Source organism: Filobasidium floriforme (assembly GCF_021052385.1).
Source record: "Filobasidium floriforme strain CBS 6241 chromosome Unknown HD553scaffold_1, whole genome shotgun sequence".
Taxonomy (NCBI): domain Eukaryota; kingdom Fungi; phylum Basidiomycota; class Tremellomycetes; order Filobasidiales; family Filobasidiaceae; genus Filobasidium; species Filobasidium floriforme.
Genome location: NW_025763622.1, coordinates 991,920 through 1,016,423, shown reverse-complemented (window position 1 = coordinate 1,016,423; position 24,504 = coordinate 991,920). Strand labels below are relative to the sequence as shown.

The following is a 24,504-nucleotide window of genomic DNA, read 5'->3' as shown; positions in this document are numbered from 1 at the left end:
CCCCCTCTTCTCCTCGCATTGAATCTGATCGAGCTCGCGTGATGAACGTCTTTGAGGCAGTCCCGAACGGCTCCTGACGATCTCGACGGGGAGGCGAGAGCGGCTCGAGCTGAGGGTGGCGACTATTCTCGTCCTCGGCGCCATGATTGTTGTCTTCACTGGAGTCCAGCCTGAGACTGCGCGAATGTCCCGGTAGTGGTCGCAGCGGGGAATCAAACGTTCCTGAATCGAATCCGGATGCGAGATCGAGTTGGGGAAGTCGAGGAGGCTGAGAATGTTTGGGCGGGGTAGATGAAGACGGAGGATGATTCATCCCCCCGTATTCGACCAAGGACAACTTTTCCGCTGCCATGGTCATCCCGCAAGACGGCTCTCCAGGCTTGTTGAGGCTGGCAGCAGCATGCTGTGACCTCGTCTTCCTGCCCTTGCTACCCTCTGGAGATACCGAGACCATGATGAAATCGTCCTCTTCCCCGCTGACAGCCCGAGCGTGACCTGCTCTACTCCTCGTCACCACCCCTTCATCTTCCATTTCTGGTGACGATCTACGTCGACCTGAAGACGCCTTAGGACGTCCCGAGTTCTTAGGTTTGGAAGTTGCAGGCGGGTCGGTGGGGTTGGCAGACAGGCTGCCAGAGGAAAACCATGTCGCGGGTTTCGGCAACGTCTTGATAGGTCTCTCAACCTTGGATCTGCTAGGCCCGGCCGGCATATTGAATATCGGTCTGGTCCGACCGTGATTGTCAAAATCGGACCTGATGCAGAGTCGCCTTCTGTTCTATACCAGCTGTATAGATGATAGGAAACCCTATCGAGGTGTGGCTGCTGGTCAGACTGATTCGAGGATGTCGATGGATTGTTGACGATTTACGACGCGGTCGAATCGATACGTGTCTGGTCCATGCAGGTTCGCCGGGCTCTGCTCGCCTCGCCCACCCAGCAAGTGTACGTGGCAGTAGTAGAGAGTATATCGATACAGTAGTGATAATGAAGTGTCTAGATATATTTCAAAGTGGTCGTCTTGTTTGATGGTTCCTGATGGAGATGGAGATGACTTGGGTTGCGGGAGGGGGGATGATGATCATCCTTTCGCCTCGATTCCCGCCGGCCGAGGGAATCTGAAGATTACGCTATCACGCGCGCGACGGACGCGTCTTTCATACGACAATCACGTGATTTCGCAAGCTTGTCCCAAGTCTGAAACCCGAGATTGATTTCATGCTGTTCATGACCGTCGTTGTCAGAGAGAGAGACCCTACTACAAAATGAAACAAGACTGCAGTCGATGCGGTGGATGCCAGCTGGCCTATAACGGTACAACTACGATAACAGAAACGCAAGCCCTGATGTGCAATCTGGGTATGTGCTTTATTTTACAATCTAAATACTAGGTTTAAGAGTCGGTGCCTGTGGGTGTAAAAAATGGGGTATTCCAGCCTGGAGGAAGCCCCTTGCAGCGAAAACCAAAAATGCTCGTGCGGTGATTCGGGTATGAATTGCTTCGGTGAACGCCGGGAACTTTGCTCGTGTATTATTGTTCCCCTGTCCCTTTCCATGTTCGGGTATATATTGTCGTCCGTTCGTCCATCGCCTAAGTCATAGCAGTCCTCACGTCGTTTACTTTCCCAACACCCTGTCCCAGAGATCCCGACCGACTTCAATAGACCCATCTGCGACCTCGGCGAATAACATCCGGGTAGACCCCAGCGTGAGATCGCCCGTCCGTACGACCTCGACGAGCGCGCTGTTCTCTCCCAACGCCGTCCACCCGGTAGCAGGTCCGCCGTTGCTGAGATTGTTCCCGCCCAACTTTTCGTAAGCCAGTCGCAAGGTAGACTGATGCAATGGGAGCGCCGTCAGGGTCGAATGTGGTAGAGCGACCGAATGCGCCAAGATGTGCGAGATGGCAAAAGCCAATCGCGATCGAAAGATGGGCAAAGAGCTGGAGACGAGACGAGTTGATTAGCCACGCTTCGGAATTCGTGGAACCACGAGGCTAGAGACTTACTAATGCAGCGTCCGCGCAATCTCGGGCGAACAGACGCTCCTGATCAACGCTACAGCTGAATCCCGAGCCCGTACCAGCATCTCGTGACCGGCGTGATCGGCGCTGAGCTCTTCCCACAGCGGAAAAGGTCCAGACCCAGGTCGACCTGCGATCGCTCGACCGGAAGCGGTGGATCCCGGTGCAGGTGCAGAGGGGTCACCGGGCTCCCTGATCAAGGGAGACTGAACAGAAGCGGGCTTTCCGGGAGAAATCAGGGAGACGGGCTCGATCTCTTGCATGAGCAACGGCGATGTCGTAATAAGGATCGCACTGTGGTAATGCAGTGCCAGGATACTGTAAACGGGGCGCAGGACACGATCAGACCTGTCCAGGTTTGTCAGTCCATCACGCCCAGGCGCAAACTCACGGATCGCCACCTTGTCCCCACCGACTCTGCCAACCGTCCCAACCGGCCAGGAACTCTCTCCGCTTTTCTAACCGCTCCAATCTGAACCTCTCGGCTGCAGCCCTTCGATCACTCCGCACAGACCCGATACTTTCGGGACGTGGCGAACTCGTTGCCCTCGTCTTGTTCCGACTCGGATCCATTAGGACGTTTTGCACGTCCGTAAGCATCTCTGCGTACTCGATCCAGGCCAGCATCTTGACGTCGTTGTCCTTTTCGGCGGGGAAGGCTGGAACGTGCGTCTTGACCTTGTCCCGCCATGTGGTTGATACGGACGAGCGTACGGAAGACGGTACGAAACATGGGGAATCTATCGACCACAGCCTGAACGCAGGATGACACCATTATTGTCAGCATGCCCGGCGGATGGTAAAAGTCAGCCTGCAACCACGGCGCTCACATGTGTTCTAAAAGGATCATCTCGACGGTATCCCTCGCCTGCATCATCTCCCTGCCGAGATCCCCATTCCTTTTCCCCGTCACCTTGCGCGCTTGCCCGATCGCCAGACTCGCCAGGCTGGAATTCCCTTCCCACATCGCGAGCGTGCCCAGCGCGTGAATATCGTCCCGACTCCAATCTTCACCCGTCGCTACTAGCCTAGCCAGTTCGATCCTCGCCATCTCCCTCGTCTGCGTCTGAGCTTCGTTGGGTCCCGGGCTTACTCGAGGACGAATACCCAGGGCGGAAATTACCTCTCCAGACAGGTCGGTAGGCTGCGTCAAGGTGACGAGCCACGGGCTGAGTGGCGAAATGTACGACCGGTACGCGTCCCATGTCCGTTCTGACACGTAGACTTCCCTCTGCTTGCCCTTTTCCCGCCTCAACATCCGGCTCAGACCCATCTCGGACGATTCGGCTAGCTGACCGGTGAGTTGTCGGACTTGCAGTTCGAGGTACTGAACCGTGTTCTGGAGCGCCGCTTGATTGGTTTGCAAGACCTCGACATTGCGCGCCGTATTTTCCAGCTGTCGGACGCGGGTCTCAAATGCGTACAGGTTGTGTGGCAAGGCGGTCATGGCTCGAGGTGTCGTGGGCGAAGTCACCTGGCCGCCAGCTTGTGGAGGCACGGCATACCCAGTCACTTGAGGTGGTCTCGAGATGTCCAAAGTCGAGGTCGAGAACGATGGTCGGTGGCCCGATCGAGGTTGATAAGACGCAAACAGTCCAGGCTGGTTCGAAGGTTGACCTGGTGTGAACGGTAAACCAGGATTTCGCTCGCCGACCGCTACTGCCTTGCCTAGTCCCGGCGGTGGCGGCTGAAACACGGCCTGTTGTCGCAGCCGAGGTGATTCTGGCGCGCCCGTCGCCGTCCCCACAAGCAGTGGTGGCGGTGCGGTCGCATACGGATCCAGGCTTCTGGTAGACTTGTGACCGTACATTGGGGGTCCAAGTGTCGACGTCGGTGTACCTATGACCGAGGACATGACGGCGGGAAGCGGTTGAGCGGGTGCTAGCGTGGACATGGATTTCGGCCGGGAAGATCGCGTACGGGTCTCGAAGATGCAAGTGGTGTTGACCGACTTGCAACCTCGACAGGGCGCCGCGGCGGGTCCGTCACACTTCATCTTTTGCTTGCGACACCGTACACCTAGGTGGGAGAGACATTTGCGGGCCGATGTCAGGAAAGTTTGCCCTATTGAAACATTCTTTCGACGGTACGCCTTAGTTTGCGACTCACAAGCCATCATGCTGCGCGGTGCCCGTTCGCGACCAGGATCGCGACTGCCGACCGTCCCCGCATCGCTCCCTTCGTGACTCTCAACGATCATGCCAAGGCTGTCTGTCCTTGCGAACCCTTGCTCTGGGGGCAGTCGAGCAGGAGGTCCTGGACCTGGGTCATATCCTGTCACTTGAGATGTCCACCCTGTCGACATCTGACCGATAGAAGGAAGCGGCACACGAGAACCACTAGCAGATCCGGGTGCGTGTGAAGAAGTTGCAACGGGATAACCGGGAGGATTGCCCTGCGGATGTCGTGATGATGTGGGTAGACGAGCCAGGGTGGGCGAGGTAGATCCGGCAAAGACCGATCCCCTCCTCGCCTCTGCTTCTGATTGTGTTCGAGGAGAAGCCAGGACGGAAGGACGGGGTCGACCCGAGGTTGCAGGACCAGAGATGGCGAACCTGTCCCCAGGAGACCCCGTCCGATCGGTACGAGGCGAGTCGCTCAGCCGAGCTCGTTTGGCGGGCGGTTCGTCCATCTTGCAGGCAAGAATGTTACGCGCCACTCTAGGGTGTTTGCGGTGAGCTCCTTTCGAGACTGGGAGCTCTAGGTCGACTCAAAACTGCATCAATCGTGATGAGACAGTCGGGTGGTGGACGGATGATTCGATTATCTTGGCTTGTGAGCTGATCCTCCTCTTCCGATGTCTCGTGATGAAAATTAATCCCCGATGACGTCGAAGACACACAAAAGAGAGAAAGGGAAGGGGAGGGATCTGCGTTTCTTTTTTTCGGGTAGAAAGGAATCACGGTATCAGCGGCGAAACTCTGATCTCTCCCTTTTGTTTGAATCGATCGGGACGACGACGAAGACGACGATCGGTGGTTTCTAAAGGGACAGGAAGAGAGAGAGATATGCTCACAAGTATGAAACACGACGGTTCTCTTTTCGGGACTTGTTCCCCCGCCGTTTGAGCCCTTTTCCCTTCTCGCGTATATCCTCTCTCTCTCTAAGCGATCAAAGCCCTCTTTTGGGCTGAAACGACCCTTCTTTATCCGACCACCAGTTGATGGGACGGATCAAAAGCTGACGATATGTTGGTCGCTGCCCTCCTTTCGATACGTAGATCGAGATCGAGGTTGATATCCAACTTTGAGGGTTCCTTGCCAGCTCGGAGGCAGATCAGAGTCGAAAGCTTGATGTGATGAAGTATGTGGAACGGTCGTCGTTCAGACGTGTGCTGATCAAAGCTCTCGAACTGGACCGATATTGGAACGTCGGTCTGTTTGTGCATAGCATCGTCGTGTCGTTGATCGAGAGATGGGGGCGAACGAAAAGGTACCAGCAGTGGGGTCCGGGTGGAATGACGTTTTTATGATGGTCGAGTGGGTACGACCCGTGGTTTGCGTGTCGATGATGATGAACGACGATGATGTGAGGCAGTCCGGGATAAGAGAAGGCAAGTTGGGAGCCGAGGAATGGAATGGGTTGGAAGCAATTGTTTCGACACATGACCGCGATCGACATGCAAGGGAGAGAGAGAGGAACGGGTGAGCTGCGCGACGGGACGGGGCCGAGGGGAGGAGCGAGATGCGCACGAGGACAGAATAGATAGACCGAGAGAAGCAGTGAGACGTTGAGTAGAGCCGAAGATTTGTTTCCAAAACACGCTGCCTTGTTAGCTTGTTAACTATGTCTACGATTGATCCGAAGAACCCAGCGCTAAGTCGAATAGAAGATAGGAGATGTCGATCTTGCCTTGGCGAATTGGAGTGATCGTCCGAATCCGAGCTCGAACCTTCCGAAATGGCAGACCTTGCTAAGAGAGACGAGAAACGACAGTTGTGGCCTGGGCAAAGCACGGAAGGCTGGTAAAGACTGTGCTTATTCCCTCTCCTGTCGAAACGCTGGCTTGATCGCAAGAAGACGAGACCGAGCAGGAGGGAAGGAGGAGCTTCAAAGCGTACGTGTCGAAAGATATCGATCCTCTTCGTTCACCCTCCGGGTTGACCTTTCCTCTTGATTGATCGAAAACGAGCGTGAGATATATGAACGAACTCAAAATCGCGGGCGAGCAACGTCTATCTCGTTCTCGAGGGCTACGATGATGATCATAGAAGTATTGGAGCAGGGATATGCATACCGCCAGGAGAGAACTTCAAGATCAAGGGGGTAACCCCTGAATTGCCCGTCCCGAACAAATGCGTTGTCTGCGAGAGAGGCTTTCGTCAGACGAATTGCTTCCCCATCTCCCCGCTTCCCGCAGCCTCTGCCGCATCGCGAGGATGCTAAACCGGTCGACAAGACCGGCTCAAGTTTCGAGGTGTGTGCGAATATGATCAAGGAGGGAGAGAACCGAGGGGGAGCGAGCAGGGGAAGAGGGGGGACGTTTCAGTGATCCGTCATTGACGATGCCCGGTCGACCCGGGACGAGAGAGATCTGCCCGCTCACGTTTTTTGACTCCCTCCAGACGGCTCAGGGACCAAGGCAGAATGTATCACGTACGCCGCGTGTTCGGAAGGAAAAGACACCGATCTTCGGGTCAAACATGGAGGCTCATGCAGGGGCGAAGGGGCAAGGAAGCGGGAAGAGAGGGTTTTGGTCTCGGGAGCGTGTGTCGATCGCAAGCAATCCCGCGTGCCAATATCGCGCCTCTGTCACGCACGGGTCACGGGTAAATTCTGCCGAGCCCCGAGACACGAACGCCCGTACGCCCGACCCACTCGTCATTCGGCGCCTTGATCACCTCTCCTGCGACACCGTAGGTCTCAGGCGCGATGAAACCGGGAGGGCGTAGGTTCACAGGGCAGAAGGCGCGTGTGGTGCTGCATTCGAGACATGGGCAGTGTTCAGATGTCACGATCGAGAACGATGACTGTCTCTCTCTCTCTTGCAGCAATTCGCGAAGCAGGACGATCATGTCTTCACTTTGTCAGGCGTCTACAGGGACATGTTCGTTTCATTGCTGATGACTGCTGGAACAGGGGCCAAACCAATGCTAATCCCCGGGGCCGAGGCGGAACCCTGCCTGCAGGGTCACGATCCGTTCCCGTCTTCCGCACTTTCGGGTGCGTCGAAGCAAGGGGAAAGGGTTGTTGGCCCTTCTTGTCTACAATCCATTTCTCCGTGAACCGAGACCCGTTCCGTGGTGATTGCCATCCTTGAGCCCTTCTTCTGCCCCCGACAATGTCCCTCTTGCCGCATAGTTAATACAAGTCTTGTACATACCCGCTCCAGCCGAGACATCGCCCCAGCAGCTCTCGCATCTGCAATCTGTGGAGTTTCATCGACAACGTATGCGGGTCGCGAAGTTTCATGCTACCTCGACATTCTTCGTTCAACGATGTCCTGCGATGGACTTTGATCGGCAAGATTTCGACGTCTTCAAACGATGCTTCAGGCTGTTACCCTTGCCTCAGCTCCTTGACGGACTTCGACCTAGCGCTTGCACCAGAACCAAGAGATCGGCGCTGGAAGCAAACCTCGCCGCGTTCTCGTGCAGCCATCTCTGGTCGGAAGCGCACACATGTTTGCCATCGTCATCATCATGTAATCTTCGTGTTCGATCTCCATAAACCCAAAGACCTCCTTGTGAAAATTCTACATCGCTCGATCAAGCCAACTGGTTCTGCTCGTCGACGCGCTTGTCCACGGCCTCCTTGTCGAACCTCTCGGTAGGTCCCAGTACGCCCTTCTCGGGAGCGGCTTGCTCGGCGGCGCCTGAGAGCAAATCCAAATAGGGAAGCAAAACCGACGACAGGGGAAAAAAAAGAAACACGATACGGGAACGCCGAACAGAAGTAACATGGTTAGCGTTCCTTCTCTATCAAATCGCCTCCGCTCCAACGCCGAGCACTTTCGAACTCACCCTGAGAGATGGTCTGGATGGGCTTCATGGCCGGGAAGAGGAGGACCTCCTTGATGTTGGCCGAATCGGTCAAGAACATGACCAAACGGTCGATACCAAGACCGAATCCTCCAGTAGGGGGCAAACCGTATTCGAGTCTGAGAACATCGATGAAAGGGGTCGCCCGATACGTATGTTAGCACACAAGAAGTCTCGATTGGGCGATGATCTCTACGCCAAGGCTATCTTCCTGCGAAGCTACTCACGCGTTCATGAAGGTCTCGTCGACACCCTGAGCCTCGTCGTCTCCCTGATCCTTCTGCCTGGTCTGCTCCTCGAACCTCTCTCGCTGGTCGAAAGGATCGTTCAACTCGGTGTAGGCGTTGCAGATCTCCTTGGTGGCGACGAAAGCCTCGAACCGCTCGCAAAGACCCGGTCGGGATCGATGACGCTTAGCCAAGGGCGACATGACTTGCGGGTGTCCAACAATGAACGAGGGGTTGATGCACTGGTTCTCGATGAACTCGCCGACGAGCTGTAGAGTTATGAGTCGCGGGTCAGACGTAGGCAAGATGGCGAAAGCATTCAAATCTGGTACGTACCTTATCGAGCAATCGAGCGTTGGTCCTCGGCTCGGAGCAGTCGACGTTGTGCTATATCAGAAACCCACAAATCTTCGTCAGCTGCGTCCTCCTCATCGTTCGCTCCGTGATCGTAACGGCCACCCACCTTGGTGCAGAGATCCCTCAAGAACTGGTTGGCTTCGGCAGTGTGCAAGGTCTCGCCAGGAGGGAACTTGACGTTCAACTGCTTCTCTAGCTCTTCAATCATGTCAAACCTCTTCCAAGGAGTGGCAAAGTCGAGCGTGTACTCCTTCTTGCCCTCTCCCTTGCCCTCGGGGTGGAAGGTCACCTTGGTACCTCCAGTGATGTACTTGACCATCCCGCTGATCATGCTCTCGGTCATGTCCATCAGGTCGTACATGTCGGCGTAGGCCATGTAAAACTCGCAGATGGAGAACTCGGGGTTGTGGGTCATGTCGATTCCTTCGTTTCGGAACACTCGACCGATCTCGTACACCCGGTCGAGACCTCCAACGACGAGCTGTTTGAGGTAGAGCTCCGGGGCGATTCGGAGGAAGAGGTCGAGTTTGAGGTCGTTGTGGTGGGTGATGAACGGCTTGGCTGTGGCACCTCCGGCGACCATGTTCATCATCGGAGTCTCGACCTCCATGAAACCGAGCGAGTCGAGGTACTTGCGGACATAGTTGACGACCTTGCTACGGGTGATAAAGACCTTTTTGACATTGTCGTGCATGATCAAGTCGACGTGCCTCTTTCGGTACCTGATCTCGGGGTCGGTCAGACCACCGTCGGTGATCTTGGGCAACATGTGCAGACAGGGCGAGAGGAGGATGATCTTGCGGGGAGAGATCGAGAGTTCTCCCTTTTGCGATCGGGATGGGGATCCAATGACACCGACAATGTCACCTCGGGCGAGAATGTCGTGAATCTGACGGAACTCCTCCTCGTTCTCGGCCTCCCTTTTAGGTTGCGAGATTCATTCGAGAGCGCATCAGTTCCTCGGGCCGAACCTTGAAGACGGGCGGCGACCTCGACTCACTGAACCTGAGCTAGGATCTGAATCTTCTCGCCCTCGGCGTGCAAGTCGTAAAAGTGCAAGTTCTGACCCGAACTTCTCATGTTGCCCAACCTTCCGGCGAGCGAGATGGTGGGCTCCTTGAGCCTGTCACCCTTGGCGACCTTGCCCTCGACCTCCCATTCTTTGATATAAGACGGGATCGACTGGCTGACGTTGAACTTGTGAGGGTAAGGGTCCGGGTTCTGCGACGCTCGGAGGGCAAGGATACGCTTGGTTCGGAGGGCAAAGTATTGAGTGGGGTCGAGCTCCTCCTCGTCGGCCTTGTTGTCCTTTTTCTTTTGCTCGGGCTGGTCGGGCTTGTTCTTGGCCTTTTCAGCCTTGGCAGCCTCCTTTTCCCTGTTCTTTATACGCTTTTTGAGCTCGCTAGATGGCATAGGCAAGGTGTATAGACGCAATGAGCTCATGTGAGCACTGGCAGACTTCGAACAGTCCATACATACGACTTGGAGATCATCTCCCCAGTTACGGGGTCCTTGTGGAGGTTTTCAGCTTGAGCCGGGGCGGACATTTTGCTCGTATGTCTCGAGAGGTTGAGTGGTTGATACGGAGTCTGTCTAGGTCTAGCTTGCGGGATCAAGACGATCGGACGGGTACGTAGGATGGACGCAGATGGAGATTGACGGAATAGGTTTGTGATCCAACGAGATGCCATACACCGATATCAAGGGGGGGAAGCAGGTTGTGTCTTTTGACTGCAAGTCGACGCTCGCGAGAGGTATATTCCCTCGATCATGTCGCTGATCCGAAATCTCGCAAGGAGGTCGCGAAGGGAAAGTCTTATCAAATTAATAAAGTAGAATGGGATGATGATAACAAGCCGAGAGGTCGGAGGAAACATCTCCAAGGAAATGACGTGTCATACCATTTATCTATTTGTTGACGATCGCAAAGGAAAGGGGTAGATCTAGAGATCCTGTAGACATGCTGCCATGTACATTTGTTGCTATTATCGTCTATCAGCTTGCTAGCCATCTCCAGTCACGTCGGCTTTTTGGATCAAATTGAAACGCTCCCACCCATGTCTGCTACCGTCCCCCGCATCATCTACGGTACGGCCTGGAAGAAGGAAGCCACGACCGACCTCGTTGTCAAGGCGGTCCTCAACGGCTTTCGAGCGATCGATACGGCATGTCAACCCAAGCATTACAGGTGAGCCATGGACTCTCTGGCATTGTCACTGGAGATATCAGCTGATCCGTTTCGTCGAACTTCCAGAGAGGACCTGGTCGGACAAGCCATCTCGGAACTCGAAACGTCGCATGGCATCCCCCGTTCTTCGCTCTACGTCCAGACCAAGTTCACTCCGATCGACGGACAAGACCTGACGCAACCGCTTCCCTACGAACCTCGGGCTAGTACTGAAGACAAGGTCGATCAGAGCATCGCTACGAGCTTGAAACAGTTGGGAGTGGAGTATATCGATTGTCTCGTCATGCACAGTCCGATGCGGGACAAGAAAGTGAGTCACATATCGCCGGCCTAGGATCGTCATCCTGATCCGAGGCTGACAACAACTTCCTCGACAACTCCGATGAACGCGGACCACAGCAAACCTTGAAAGCGTATCGACAGCTGGAACAACATCACGCTCGTGGAACCGTCAGATCGCTAGGGATCAGCAACATCTACTCGGCGTCCACCTTGAAATGGTTGATCGGGGAGAGCAAGGTCAAGCTTTCCGTCGTCCAGAACAGATGGCACAAGGGCAACCGTTGGGATTGGGAAGGTCAGTCGCGCGAAATGATCTGATGGTGATCCTTTCCGATCGAGTAACCAGGAATCTGATCGATCCTCTGTTGATCCTAGTCTTCAATGTCTGCCGCGAGAATGGTATCATGTATCAATCGTTCTGGACGCTGTCTGGCAATCCATCACTGCTCGCGCACCCGCTGATGAGACAGTTGGCTGAAAAGTACGGGATTACCCGGGAACAAGCGTTGTTCAAACTGTGTTCGCAGTAAGTACCACCTCGGGAAAGGGTTGTCTCGAGTGCTGTGAGAAGACCTTGCTTAATTGTCGTTCTTGTTATGTCCGATTAGGATCGGCATCACTCCATTGTCTGGCACGACCTCTGAGGAACACACGAAGCAAGACGTCGAGGCGATCGCGATGAAGGATTTCGAAGCCGACGAAGTCGAGGCCGTTGTTAACCTGATCCAGTGAGGAGGTCTCCTAAGCCCATGCCCCTCGCCCCTGGCGCAGATGTCCTTGTTAGGTCGATGGTCGTTGACTCGCTTCTTCATCTTGTTATCCCGGTTGTACCTCTTGCGACTGCATGAATTCACTGTATCCAATCATACCTGGCTCATCCCGTATCACTAGACAATCGTCAACATCGACGAGCGGGCCCAGCAGACGTGCAAGACGGACAAAACAGCACGTCCATGCGAGGGACGTTCCACTGACCTTGCCCGAGGACGTCTCGATGCGGAATCTTTTGCTGGCGAATATCAACGAACAGCACGTCCTTGCCACCCGGTTGTTTGAGACACTGTCAAATTCGTTATCCGGATCTAGGAGGATACCGAGGTCGATCAACCCTATAGAAGAGGTGTCCGAGATGTACGCGCGGCTCGAAAGCCTGACGGAAGAACAAGCTCGGCTGGTTGAACTCGCTCGTCGGCACCAACAACGGTGGGAGAGGTTGCAACGCAAACGACGGAAGAGACAGGCTCTGGACGAAAAGGCACGGAGAGTATTGGTCACTCTCGAACAGGGAAGACGGGAGTTGGCAGGGATCATCGAGAATGGGAGCGAAGTCTGCAGGGGGATTGAAATGGCCGAGAAGGGTGAGTTGCACGAGTCCGTTGCTTTGATTCGGTGGTACAAGCTGAACACTGGACTGTCAGCGGCCATCCCGGTCGACACTCTGGTCCGACACGCGACCCGGTTGGCCCCGTATACTACCCGACCAGTCGCGGCGGAAGTCGCAGGGGAAGCCTTGGTCTCCACCTCGCAATCGTACTACCCGGTCGAACCGGCGATGATGAGTTCAAAGCTCATGAGACTGGCCAAGGGCGAGGTGATGGGGCCGGGAGAGGTCGGGGACGGTACCATCGTCGGCGAAGGACCCGAAGAAGAAAACGATCCGCCGTTGCCTGCACAACAAGAGGTAGTCGCAGATACCACACAGGCGGCAGTGGCTCCCGCAGCAAAGGTGTTCAAGCCTATCAACCTCGATCTCAGCGAAAGCGAAGACGAGGACGATGATATGGAGCAGATCGCTTGAGATGTACATACCTTGATGTTGATACGTTTCGCTTGGCTGCACTTGCCTTAGATACCGGAAACCGGAGTGCGGGCGGTGTTTGAAAAGCATGAGAAACTAGGAAACTAGGACACGATCAGTCAGACAATTGAGCGGTTATATTGTATCAACTACAAACCTGCACATGGCATCTTTGCTGGTGTATTGGTAACATTGGCGCTTGTCATGATATCAACTATCAACACTACTCGCGCCCGCGCTGGGTTCGATTCCCAGGCAGAGAGCTTGATTGATCTTTTTGTCAACGCTACAAGCGTTTTTTTTTTGTATAGCTTCGCAAGTCAAATCAATATACTTCACTGTTCGATTCTTGTAATCTCAGACAGTATGTCTTTAGGCTCTAGTATACCATTAAGGTATGTGGCTAGAGATGCGCAAGAGTTAATCGTTTCAGATATGAAACCTGCCAGCGCGTGACAGATTCCGCGTGACGCCGCGAACCTTGTACCGAATGATCCTGGGATAATGCTAGGGGAAACAAGACAAACCTGACAGAGCCATTCATGGTGATGATTAGTGCTGCGTTGGAAGCGATCGTGCTGAGGGAGAGCGATGCACCCGACAGCGGAGTCGCACGAGACTTCAAGCTCATCCCGCGATGCGACCTCGACTCTGGTTGCGTCCGCTTGTTCGATGAAAAGCGCACCTCTGGGGGAAGTCACTCGGGATACCAGTGCCTTTTTGCACATTGGCATCACTATCGCTCACTTGCATCTCCAATCATGACCTAGCTATTTAATCTCGACCTTAACAAATATTTCCTGCTCATGATATCGGTAAACGTTGCGAGACTCTCGGCGGGGCGAATTCATCGCGTTGTTATACGATCCTTGCCCTAGCGCTTATGCCATGGCCATTCCGATCGTCTACGTGAAGGATGCCTGGCCCTTTGATGATCAGGCTACATTAACGTCTCTATGTTGTAGCATATCGCACAAGCGGGCCGGCATTTGGGTAATTTAAATGATGCCATACATTTGGGCGCGGACATCAATCGTCCAGGAGGTCCTCGATGTGAAGTCGGATCTTAAAGGCGATACCATTCAGCAAATCGGGGTTTGGTCCGGAGATCGAGATCGAGGACGGCGAATAGCCAATGGACATGTTCTAAAAAGCCTTGGCAAGATCCGCAAATTCTTGGCCAGTCGGCAGCAACCACTCAATGATCAGTCTTCAAACTTGTATTATGAACTTCATAGCCGCGCGGAGGGCACAATACTCATGATGGAAGTGCAAATCATGCCCCGTATCCCAAGTTAGAACCAAACCACGGCTTGTCCGCACGAACCCGCAGCAAGGCCGTCGTTGTTGACTCTGCTGCTGTTCCTGCCATACTGACTCAAGGTAAGGCGCATCAATCCCATGCATTCTTCTCAGGAACGATCCGAAACAGGGTCACTTCATCCCCATTTTATCGTCTCGGACGCGAGGCAGCTTTCTTTCGGTATCAGCATGTCCACACTGAACGGCTGGAACGCGTCGAAATGATGTACGTATTGTCTGTTCATGCGATTGTAATTTGCCGGTATGTGGTAATTCGATACAACGGATGCGCAAAAAGTCGTGTATATGTGTGTGTGTGTGGTTGAGTGCGTTCGTTCTCTAGCCTGCCCAATTCCAATCCATATCGACCGGCCCCTGAGACGCGTTTGCCGAAGGCCCCTTACCCACCGGTTTCGTTGTTACACGGCCGGTAGTGTCCTCTCCACCTTCGGAGGGGCTGGTCCCGCTCACAGAATCGCCACCGGGACCGACTTCGGGTCGAGGCTTCGCACTGGCCTCGGCCTCTTCTTTAGCCTTGAGGGCCGCGATCTCGGGAGCGGTCAAGAACCTTCCCCCTGGGCCTCGAGGGCGGGAGCAAGCGTGTTTGTGACGGGATTCATGGAGATAAGGCTATTCGTCGTCGTCCGTAGGTCGTCAGAAAGGCAAGCGAAACATGCACGACATTCGGGCTCTTGAACCTACCTTGCGTTCTTTCACCACCCTGTTCATCTCCTCCAACCTCGCTCGAGCGGCTCGCCGTTTCAAGATCCGGTGATACTGCTTGGCATTTACATACAACGGTTCCTCGTCCTGCTCGCCGTCATCGTCGTCAAAGTCGAAGTTCCCCATCGCAGAGGGCGGTTGAGGTAACCCCATCATCTGCAGGTCGTGCACCGCGATCCCGTCCATCTGAACAGGATCGAGAGAATGTAGGTGGCCGGGCGCGTGTACCGGTTGGCCGTTCATGCTCGTGCTCATTTTAGCCATCTCTACCAGAAAATTGGTATTTCCGGCCCTGCCCGATTCATCCTCTAGCGGACTCATCGGTATGCGTGCAAGGTCGGAACCTTCTCCAGAGTTCCGTCTGAGCTCAGCCATCAGGCTCGCCGGTGAATGCGACGTGTTACCGCCCAACGTAGTGGATTTGGACATGCTACTCAGGTTCTTGGTGACCTGATTTAAGAGCCTCTGCGCTTCCTGATATGCAGCGGGCGTATGTGGCTCGTGCATGTTATGAGATAATCGAGGGGTGGGAGGCTCGTCCTTGAGCGCGCCGTTGCTAAAAGTAGTCCTGTCTTCGAAATCATCGTCTTCGTCGTCTGAAACTCCTTCATTGACGTTGACGAGATCGAGTACTTCGGGCTGGACCTCGTCGTCTCCTCGCTGATCGGATAGTCGTCCGACTCCGCTCAGGTTGTCTGTCGGCGAGTGCTCTCCAGAGTGACGAGAGGACGAATGTGGGGATGTAAAGCTAGGGTTGTGGTGGTGAGGATGGTGTTGCGGGTGGTGGGTATGTGTCTGATGTATGGACGAAGAGCCGATGTGCGGGTTGTGCTGAAAGTGCGGATGATGGTTGGTGCTGAAGGAAGAGGAAGATGCCGTAGGTACAGGTATCAAGGGATCCGAGTAAGGCGTCCGCAGACCTGGATGAGGTGCTTGTCCGGAAGAAAATTGCCTCATAAGGGGCAATGTTGGGGGCGAGTTGGGTCTCGAGAATCGAGGGGTCGATATAATTCCACTCTTTGAATCAAAGCTGTTGCGTTGTGTCGATCTGCCTCCTGCGTCACCTCCCGCCGAAGAGGGACTGTACGGTCTCGTATTCATGCCCATCCTTCCGATCGTGGTCGACGACGCCGAGTCCCTCCGGGCACCATGACCATAAGGCATCCCCGGAAACCCATGGACAAACTCTACACCCGTCTGATTTCCTGTACTGTGCGTGCCCGTATCTCCGGGACTCCCAGCAAAACGATCGTCTGCGCGCAGAGGAGACACGGATCGAGGCGAGCTCGCGTCGAGTCTCGAACCGGACGACGACCCCGATCGAGACTTGGTCGACGACTGATGTTCGAGAATATCTGGGAAAGAGCTAAAGTGTGCGCTCGGATCGTCGTTGCCATCCACGGGATCGTCCTGAAAGGTGAATTTGGGCGACGCCCACACCGTCGATGTGTCGACCATCATAATGAGAGCTTTCGAGGCGTGTTTGTCTCCCAAGAGGATGCGACGGTCCGGTTGGCAGCGAGTGCGGATCGGCGTGTAGATCGGACAAGCGTCGATCGATTGCTTGGGGGTAGTATGAGGCGAGGTTATACAACTATCGTGTCATGAAGCGGAGAGAGGTTGATTGTGTGCGTGTGTGATCGCTGTGTACTTTCGGAGAATCAGCGAGGTTGTTGTCGATGTCATCAGATCCGAAAACTCAAAAATCGGGGGTCCCGACCGAGGACAGCATCATTTATTACGTAAGCAGAGAAACGGGGACAACACAGGCTTCAATAATCATCATCTACCATCGGTCATGGGTCGCGGGTACGGTATACAATTCTTGTCAAAGCTATGGGCCAACGATAAATCGAATGGGGGCATGTACACGGGCTTCGAATTGATGGTCCAGTAGAGAGAGAGAGAAAAGGCGGCGACGTTTCGGATTTCGTCATGAACGTGTGGGTCGTGGGGTCCGGTAACGCAAAGCCCTACGCCCGCTGGATTCTTGTTTCGTGTATTGAAGATTATATGAGATGAAGGCGTTCCCGTCATTTCCATCATCGACGACTCATACTGCCGTTGGGCATCAAGGCGGGCGCGCCACTAGGAGGAAGCATACCAGGAAGGTGCTCCCTGTTGAGCCGGACGACCTGGACGTTACCATCGTCCGAGACAAAGATGATCTGATTCCGCTGCAGTCGATTTCCAGCCGGTTGAGGAACCGGAGGTGGAGGCATGTGAGCGGGGTGGTTGCCTCCAGGGCCGTACGGATAACCTTGCGGATGAGGCGGAGGTGCTTGGCCGTAAGGGTAACCCGCCCCCATCCCGGGTCGATACTGGTTCGCGGTGTGTATATGCGAAGGTGGAGTGTCCGAGAAGAGGCAACGGATATTGCTGCCCGTAATGATCTGCACCAGGTTACCACTCTCAACGTGCCGAACCTCGATAAATGTCGGTTCAAACGCCAGGATGAAGGGGTAGTGCATGGCTGTGATAGGAGGACCCGTCAATCAGTAACCGGTTTCGTGGTCCTGCTGAGGCATCCGTGCTACTCACCGAACGCGGTTGGGAAACCTTCCCATTGGATGGCCCATCGCGGCCTCGCTCGCCACCCAGTTTTGTTGACATAGAAAGCAAACTCGGCGTAACACAGCAAAAAGTTCTCCTCTACCCGGTAGATGGCCACGGGGCGAACGTTTTCTCGTTTTGACACAAAGTCCAAGCTGCTGTCCGATGGGTCTAGCAAGCCCTGGGTGTCCAAGGTCTGTATCGAGCACAAGATCGGATTAGAATGCTGTTCAAAGACCTGGACCGGACTCTAGTACGACTTGCCTCTAGATCAACGACCTCGAAACCTCTGGTCGTAGCTACGCAAAGCTTGGTCTTTAAGAACGAAAGACCGCTGCTTTCTGTCGGGATGTAGAATTCCTGCACAAGTCCCGCAAACTGATCAGTCATGTTGCATACCATACAAGCATGAGATCGACCACAAGACAAACCTTGAACACCTTGAACGGTTCATTTGAATTGTTCAAGAGTTTCCGGAACGGCGTCGGCTGTTTTTTACCCCTCATCGATTGATCGATGGGCTCGAGCGTCTTTATCGTTGAAGACAAAGAGCTCGACTTGACGATGCACAGCAAAGTCCTGCCGAGACAGATACCGCTCTTGAAGAACGATGTATGTGACGATAGACGCTTCCCACGCTTGAGCGCTGCAGAGGTGTCGGTGGGGTCGAGGAATTCCAACGGGAAAGCTGTAACGCTCCGCTCTGAAAGGTGGTCAAGCGGGTGAGAACTGTTACATACAAAAGGAAAAAAAAAGAAGCGCCCATCGCCTACCTGATAACACAACTAGGAGCTGGAACTCCTCCAAGACGTCCACCTGAGTGACGTCAGGCATACTGATGACTTTGGTCGGATGCCGTAGTCTCTCGTCGCGGTGGTTGCTGAAGTAGACACCGTCATCTGTCCCATATATCATTCGGTTACCGCGGTCTACAGATATCACAGAGGAGGTCAACAGATTGATCAACATACAGAGGCATCATACAGCCGTGAGCTCACCATATGGTACCGCGCAGTTAAGCTTGTTGACGCCCATGAAGAATCGGTCGGTCAAGGAGACGGTATCAAAGATTTTGCTCCGATCCCGCAGAGCTTGCTGTTGCGCATCGATGTTCTCGAGCCACTTTTTACGTCCCGCATAGGTGGGACACCAGAGGGTCATCGTATATCCCTTGCGCCCAAGATGAATCAGGGTCAAGCTATAACCATGCTTCGACTCGGCCTTGGGAATCGGGTCTTTAGCCGATTTCACGCCGGCCTGACGTCCTGCTGTCGCCTTGCCACGACTTATCGAACCCTTGATATTGATGTCCTCGGGAGATGTCGCTACCAGAAGTTCCAAGGGTATAGGCTGCGACGAGCTGCAAGATCAGCCACTGACAAATCTTGATGGAAGCGGTCTGCGACTGACCTTGCGGTAAACCTTGTATTGCTCGTGCTTGTTCACCCATTTTGGCTTTACCATGAGCAACGCGTGATCGAACAAGAACACCAAGAGATCGGCATTCTCCGCATTCGGTCCGCCGCGACATTTAAGCGGACCCTTGTAGACCAACTCCCTATTCTTGTCTCGCAAATGTAAATCCTATGTAGGCAGAATAAGTCAGCTCGCGCGCCTGTCATGGCGACATTATTTCTTGCTCACGAAGTTCTCGCCTGGTCTAAAGATCAGTTGCTGATCCAGTTGAGCCAAATTGAAGAGGTTTTCAGATTTCCCGCTCTCCTTGTTGACCCTGGTCAAGAATTCTCGAACGATCTTGACAGCTTCAGCTAAATCCTCCTTGTCGCTGTTGTCGTCGTGTGTATATTTAACAATAACTTCGAGTAGAAGGGGATATCGAGCCAGACGAGTGGTAGGCTTGGTCAAATAACCGTTCAATTCCAACTTTCGCGAAGACGGGTCGCGCTCGGTTTCCTTTGATGTGGAGCTGTCAACGATCGCGTCCACAACAGACTAGACCATAAATGCAACTCACATCGACAAACTTCTGGAAAGCAGGATTGGTTCCCTTTTCCTTTTCAAACTCGTACTTCCCGAAAAGTTGGTGAGCACCGTACGTCACAAATGGCTCGAAGCGCTGCACCTGCTCGAGCAGGATGTCTCCGACGCGCGGGACCACATGAGCCTGCTTCTGCCTCTTCGTGAGCTTCTCCGCCAGGACCATATTGACCGAAAGGATCTCGTGGGTGTTCCAGAACACCTGCTGCACGAACTCCTCCCGCTTGCCAGCAGGTATGACATCCGATGTACGCAGAGGTTTGATCCATTGCTACAAGAGGGGTCATTAATGACAGCTTTTGCAAGAAAAGAGCGCTAGTCGGGCTTACATCGCGCAGATACTCCATGTCGCGGACGAAGTCCCGTTCAGTGTAGATCAACTCGTTGATGGCTTCCTGACGCTTCTTTTCGGTATCATCCACGCTGTCAATCACATCCTGCGGAACGGATTGAATCCAGAGAGTGCCAGTTTCCTATCGAAAAGACCGTTTAATTATGACTCGCATCGATGGTAAGGGTTCTCAGCTCACTTTCGTATCAAGCAACACATCCTCCGCTATCTCGGTAATGAGACCAGGTTCAATCTTCATGTTAAGTCGCTTCTGCACTTCAAGTCGACGCGGGCAGTTGATCGAATAACACAGCGAATCTCGGGAGCATGTCGGCGAGTAACAATCGGTCAACAAGGTGAACACGCCCACGGGCAATGAATCCTCAGAGGACGCGTCGGACACCCGGCGAGGTCTTCCCGAATCGCTGACCTGGTTCACGGTCGTAGTCGATGTTGCTGGAGTCTGGCCTGGAGTGGTGGCCAGAGGGGAACTCGCTCCAGACGACATGGCCGTCAAGGCGGTGACGGAACCCGATGAGTACCCTTTCGAGGTGGGTCTTGAGGCAGGCCTGCCATCCGCGGTCGCACCTTCTGGGCCTGCAAACGGACTTGGTAGCAGTTGCTTGAAGCGGTAGATCTCGTGTGTGCTGTCTCGCAGCCGATGTGCATAGGTCACATCGTGGAAGAATCTCTGTGAATCCAGCGCTCTCCCCAACAGCAGCGCCAAGTTTCTGTCGCCAGTTCGGATGATATCGCAAAGAAGATCGACAGCCTCCCGACCGTCAAATGCGTCACTGTAGCTCAGACCGTCCTTGATCCTATCCCCTAGTGCCAGAACCTGCCTAAAGACCTCGGCCACCCGCGAGATGAAGGCCGGGTGGATGGTGGGTGTTCTCCTGACAACCTGACTCTGCGAAGGCCGTTTTGCATGGATGGCGACATTGGTCATGGAGCTGTTCGGCGAGGGATGACTGATGGTTGAAAGTGGCATTTGTGACCGGACGCGAGTACCGTGACCAAGAGATCCTGTGCGTATCGCAGTCACGGCGGCCTCCCTTTGCATGGAAGGTCCGGAAAAGCTTGTCGACCGAATATCTACGCCAGACCCATAGCTCGTGCGCTGACCGTAAGGGAGGCTCTGTATACTCTCACTCGACGGCCTCCCGCTGAGGCGGTGCGCAGCAGGCGGTTGGAAGGGGTTGTCACCAGGAAGCGTGCCGGGTGACGACATGACCGGCGAACCTCGTTCGCCATACTGGCGTGACGATGTATCAATGTTGGGCAAATACCTGATTTACGCTCACTCAGTTAGTCCTCAAGTGTAGTCAGTAGATCGATGAGCAACTCACGTCTGACTATTCCGAGGCCCGGTCCCGTAACCCGAATGGACAGTGCTTACGCTGACTATGGAAGTATCACTAGCCTGCCTGCGATGCCGCATGTAAGGATCCTGTCGAACGACCGGGTGTACACGATCTATTCGGGATACATCAGCTATTCTGTAGGAAGTTGCACTGACAAGAGTGATAGTTGGCATACCTCTTAGTTCATCCGCATACCGACCGCCATCATGCGTCCCAGAACTGATAGGGCTGGCGAAACCAGACGACGCAAAGCCATCATCCCGGCTATATCTGGACCTGTCATCTGATTCGGATGGGCCATGTATACTTTCCGACCGAAAGTCTCGTACGGTGCTTGTGTTCGAGACGTTACGAGAGCCTGGTATCGTCGGCAGGCCGTTATATCGAGCTTCCTGGCTTGGCCGCCTGAGCACCCCATTCCCACTACCGACATCACTGGTCGCATCGTCGGTATAGCCTGCCAAGAAGGACCAGTCTCCGCTCTGCTTCGAATTCCGGTTATTGGAACCATCATTGTCAAATAACCTCATATTCTTGACGTCCGAGACGACGTCCGGTAATCGAGGTGGTCCGTCCGCAGTCGATCTTCCCGCAGACGCACTCGGGCCCGTCCGTTTCCGCATCAAGAGGGCCGGGTCCATCGTGCTGTAATCGGGAGGTGGGGACATGTCGTCTCGACCGGTCTCTGCTTCGATCGTTCCAGCAGCTCCTCCACTTGCGCCCGAGCTCGGTCGTCCCCGAAGGTTCAGAGGTTGCGTGGATGATGACCAAGTGGCCTGGGTGGGTCCCGGTGTCATCGCTGCTGGCGAGTCGAATCGTTCCTCATACAACGACGTGGGCGATGACATCCCATTCCCGCTCGAGTATTCTGACTCTTGCAACCTGTACGATTGTGCTGGCGTCAATCCGGGGTTACGACGCGTGCTCGGTAGCGTCTGTGACGTGTAGCTGCCGTTGATAATCGACGCATCTGGTCGTGGTCTACCTCCAACGACTCCGCTTTGAGTGGAACTCGATCTCGTGCGTTCCGGGGGATACGGCCCTGGCAGGTAGTTTGATCGCGTTTGTGTATCGATAGGGGCCGGTTGAGGATACGGATTCATGGGCTGGCGTGAAGGATTATAAGCATGTGATGCGGGACCAGAGGGACCGGAAGGGTTGACGACGTAATTCGACGCCGAAGTCATGGAAGGAGCGATGGATGGAGCGATAGAAGGCGTGAAGGATTGTCGTCTATCCCGAACATAGTCCTGAGGCTGTGAAATGGACGTGTCGCGATAGTCTCATCAGCTGGCTCGCTACATGACCGGTCGCGAATCCGGGTCAACTTACCAGCTGCCCGGACGGACCGCCATAAGGGTCTCGAGATCCTTCCCTCGCATAGTTTAGTCCGGGAGCCATTCCCGGGGGAGGACGGTTGTATGCAGGTCCCATGCCAGGCGGTAGAGGAGGTGCAAACTGTTCATAGCCGGATCCGCCCGAAGGCATCATTCCGGGATTTTGTGACCCATATGCGTGACCTTGACTCTGATCGTGAGCAGCTGGTCGCCCTGATGCCGCATGATGTCCAGCGGCTTGTCTCCCAAAGATGGACGCAAAGACCTGGTCTCTATCAGCTGCGGGCCTGGCGGCAGGTTGTCGTCCTCCAGCTTGATTGGGCGCACTAGGATGCGTCGGCTGTCGACTCCTCGGGCCAGAAGGTCCCGACCTCATAACGTCAAGGATGTGCTTTCGGAGGTAGCGAGCCTTGAGTGGTTTGTGGGTTGGAAATTTATGGAGAATAAGCTGTCTTTGCTGTTGTTCTGTTCGTTTCGTCTGTCGTTGTCGTTAAAGCGAATTTCCCCCGTTGCTTCAGGAGGTCGTCAAGACATCGTGCCGGCTCGTGATAACGTCGATAATCGGAAAGGAGGGGGAGTACCGGGGGACCCAGAGTGTCGATCCAGACAAAGTAGGCCAGAGATCCCCGAGGTTTGATATCAACAGAGTCGATGGTCAGAAGGTTACACTTGTACCGGTATGCTGCGCTGTCTATGATATACGATCGCAATTGTACTTAGCCCTCCTTGTTCGAGGTTCGAGCGGGTTCGCATGTGTTTCCGCTTGATGAAGGGGCCCGAACGCGGACATGTACGTAATATCTCAGATGTCCGCGTCGTCACGTCTACTAGCAGCGCAGCATTTCGTGTTTCATCTGTCGTATCGTTTCACTCTCGAGATGCTCAAAGAGCGCACAAGCAAGAGTGGCTAATAGAAACGCTCCATGAAACTCATGGGCGACCTGAAGCTGATCCGGAAATTCGAACACATAGTCCGAAAGTCCGGATGAAGTGGCTTCGCGAAGTGCAATTCATCCTCAAGCAGGTCAATTTTCGAACTAACCAAGAAGACATCATTCGAACTCTAGCGACGATATCATCAGACTAGCTGGATGTTCCGCATACTACTATTGCGCAGCCCTGTTGAACACGGGGTCCCGTCAGCGAGTGGATCCCACACGTAGATTGTCGCATTTGCTGTGTAGTCTTCGTGGTTGAGCCTGACATCCGGCCATGTGAAACCGATATTTCTCCAGAATTTCCTGGCAACTCGTCATCATGGGCTCAGAGTTGACAAGGTAATTTGGCATCATTTCACAGTCCCGAAAGCTCAAAAGACCCTGCTCCTGACTGCCGTTCAAATCCATCGCGGTCCACACAATCTGTACTCGGCCTAAATCCTCCCATCCCTTAAGGATTTGTAAACGCACGCATGATCAGGCTCAAATCTGCCGCTTTTACCGGATCGTAGAAGTTGTAAACGCACCCTATAGTCTCCCGACAGATCCCCCAGATGCTCCATCGACTCCACCGGCGTGAGGGAGGCAATGTTGACCGGCGCTTTCGGGACCAGATCAAGCGGCATGTGATCCATGCATGCTCAACAAGAAAGAGAATAGCTTGCTACGGTCTCAGTAGCGATCTGAACGACTACCAATCCTCTTTGAGGAAGAGGTTCTAGACGGGCTGCAGTTGATAGGCCGTAGCTACGCTGCATATGCTACACCTCGAGCTCCGTGTCACTCCCTCATTAAGCTCAAACGTTGTCAGCAGATGGTCCTCTCCGGCTATATCAAGGTCATTGAGCTCTCGATCCTAGCGTTGGACTGATTACAGCCACGAGCTATATGTTTAGACTTCACTAATTTGCTTGAACGAGAGCCGACCATTCTGTCGTGCTGGAGGAATAGATTCTCGCAGACGCTAGCCTCGTCAGTCCCTGACGTTGGACTCATCCTTACGATGTCCCATACCATACGACGGGGCTCTGGAACGGGCGTTGCTGAATACCGACTCGGTCTCCTTGCTTGCCAGACCGTTCCTCGACGATGGACAGAACCA

The 24,504-nt window shown here is 54.2% G+C and overlaps 6 protein-coding genes and 1 non-coding gene across 7 annotated transcripts; 3 read left to right on the top strand and 4 right to left on the bottom strand.

The window, feature by feature from the left end:
* Positions 1-1,617: 1,617 nt before the first annotated feature.
* Positions 1,618-4,655, bottom strand: HD553DRAFT_338268 (uncharacterized protein; the record flags this gene model as incomplete). The annotated part of the gene is made up of 5 exons (XM_046182336.1): positions 1,618-1,942; positions 2,009-2,341; positions 2,415-2,777; positions 2,854-4,042; positions 4,133-4,655. 5 exons carry the CDS (start codon positions 4,653-4,655, stop codon positions 1,618-1,620), a joined length of 2,733 nt encoding a protein of 910 aa, XP_046040212.1.
* A 2,975-nt stretch (positions 4,656-7,630) lies between these two features.
* Positions 7,631-10,336, bottom strand: HD553DRAFT_302767 (lysyl-tRNA synthetase). The gene is made up of 7 exons (XM_046178792.1): positions 10,068-10,336; positions 9,589-9,990; positions 8,695-9,508; positions 8,568-8,618; positions 8,232-8,500; positions 7,987-8,123; positions 7,631-7,838 (listed from the first exon to the last, which is right to left on the bottom strand). The coding sequence occupies exons 1-7, from the start codon at positions 10,277-10,279 to the stop codon at positions 7,732-7,734; spliced, it is 1,992 nt and encodes a 663-aa protein (XP_046040211.1). The 5' UTR covers positions 10,280-10,336; the 3' UTR covers positions 7,631-7,731.
* A 230-nt stretch (positions 10,337-10,566) lies between these two features.
* On the top strand, positions 10,567-11,972 carry HD553DRAFT_279155 (NADP-dependent oxidoreductase domain-containing protein). The gene is made up of 5 exons (XM_046178081.1): positions 10,567-10,776; positions 10,843-11,086; positions 11,176-11,353; positions 11,434-11,584; positions 11,667-11,972. Exons 1-5 carry the CDS (start codon positions 10,646-10,648, stop codon positions 11,788-11,790), a joined length of 828 nt encoding a protein of 275 aa, XP_046040210.1. The 5' UTR covers positions 10,567-10,645; the 3' UTR covers positions 11,791-11,972.
* Positions 11,429-13,120, top strand: HD553DRAFT_9146 (uncharacterized protein). The gene is made up of 2 exons (XM_046184587.1): positions 11,429-12,416; positions 12,477-13,120. Exons 1-2 carry the CDS (start codon positions 11,903-11,905, stop codon positions 12,854-12,856), a joined length of 894 nt encoding a protein of 297 aa, XP_046040209.1. The 5' UTR covers positions 11,429-11,902; the 3' UTR covers positions 12,857-13,120.
* Positions 13,026-13,119, top strand: HD553DRAFT_t6. Its single transcript has one exon. It is a non-coding gene; the product is annotated as a tRNA-Asp (tRNA).
* Positions 13,121-14,371: 1,251 nt separating the features above from the next.
* HD553DRAFT_347049 (uncharacterized protein) lies at positions 14,372-16,597 on the bottom strand. Its single transcript, XM_046183270.1, has 2 exons — positions 14,861-16,597; positions 14,372-14,788 (listed from the first exon to the last, which is right to left on the bottom strand). Exons 1-2 carry the CDS (start codon positions 16,340-16,342, stop codon positions 14,498-14,500), a joined length of 1,773 nt encoding a protein of 590 aa, XP_046040208.1. The 5' UTR covers positions 16,343-16,597; the 3' UTR covers positions 14,372-14,497.
* A 326-nt stretch (positions 16,598-16,923) lies between these two features.
* HD553DRAFT_327484 (CNH domain-containing protein) lies at positions 16,924-20,754 on the bottom strand (the record flags this gene model as incomplete). Its single annotated transcript, XM_046181823.1, has 11 exons — positions 16,924-17,354; positions 17,423-17,630; positions 17,699-17,794; positions 17,866-18,137; positions 18,208-18,363; positions 18,433-18,784; positions 18,845-19,018; positions 19,079-19,348; positions 19,410-19,703; positions 19,762-19,905; positions 19,963-20,754. The coding sequence occupies 11 exons, from the start codon at positions 20,752-20,754 to the stop codon at positions 16,924-16,926; spliced, it is 3,189 nt and encodes a 1,062-aa protein (XP_046040207.1).
* Positions 20,755-24,504: the final 3,750 nt, after the last annotated feature.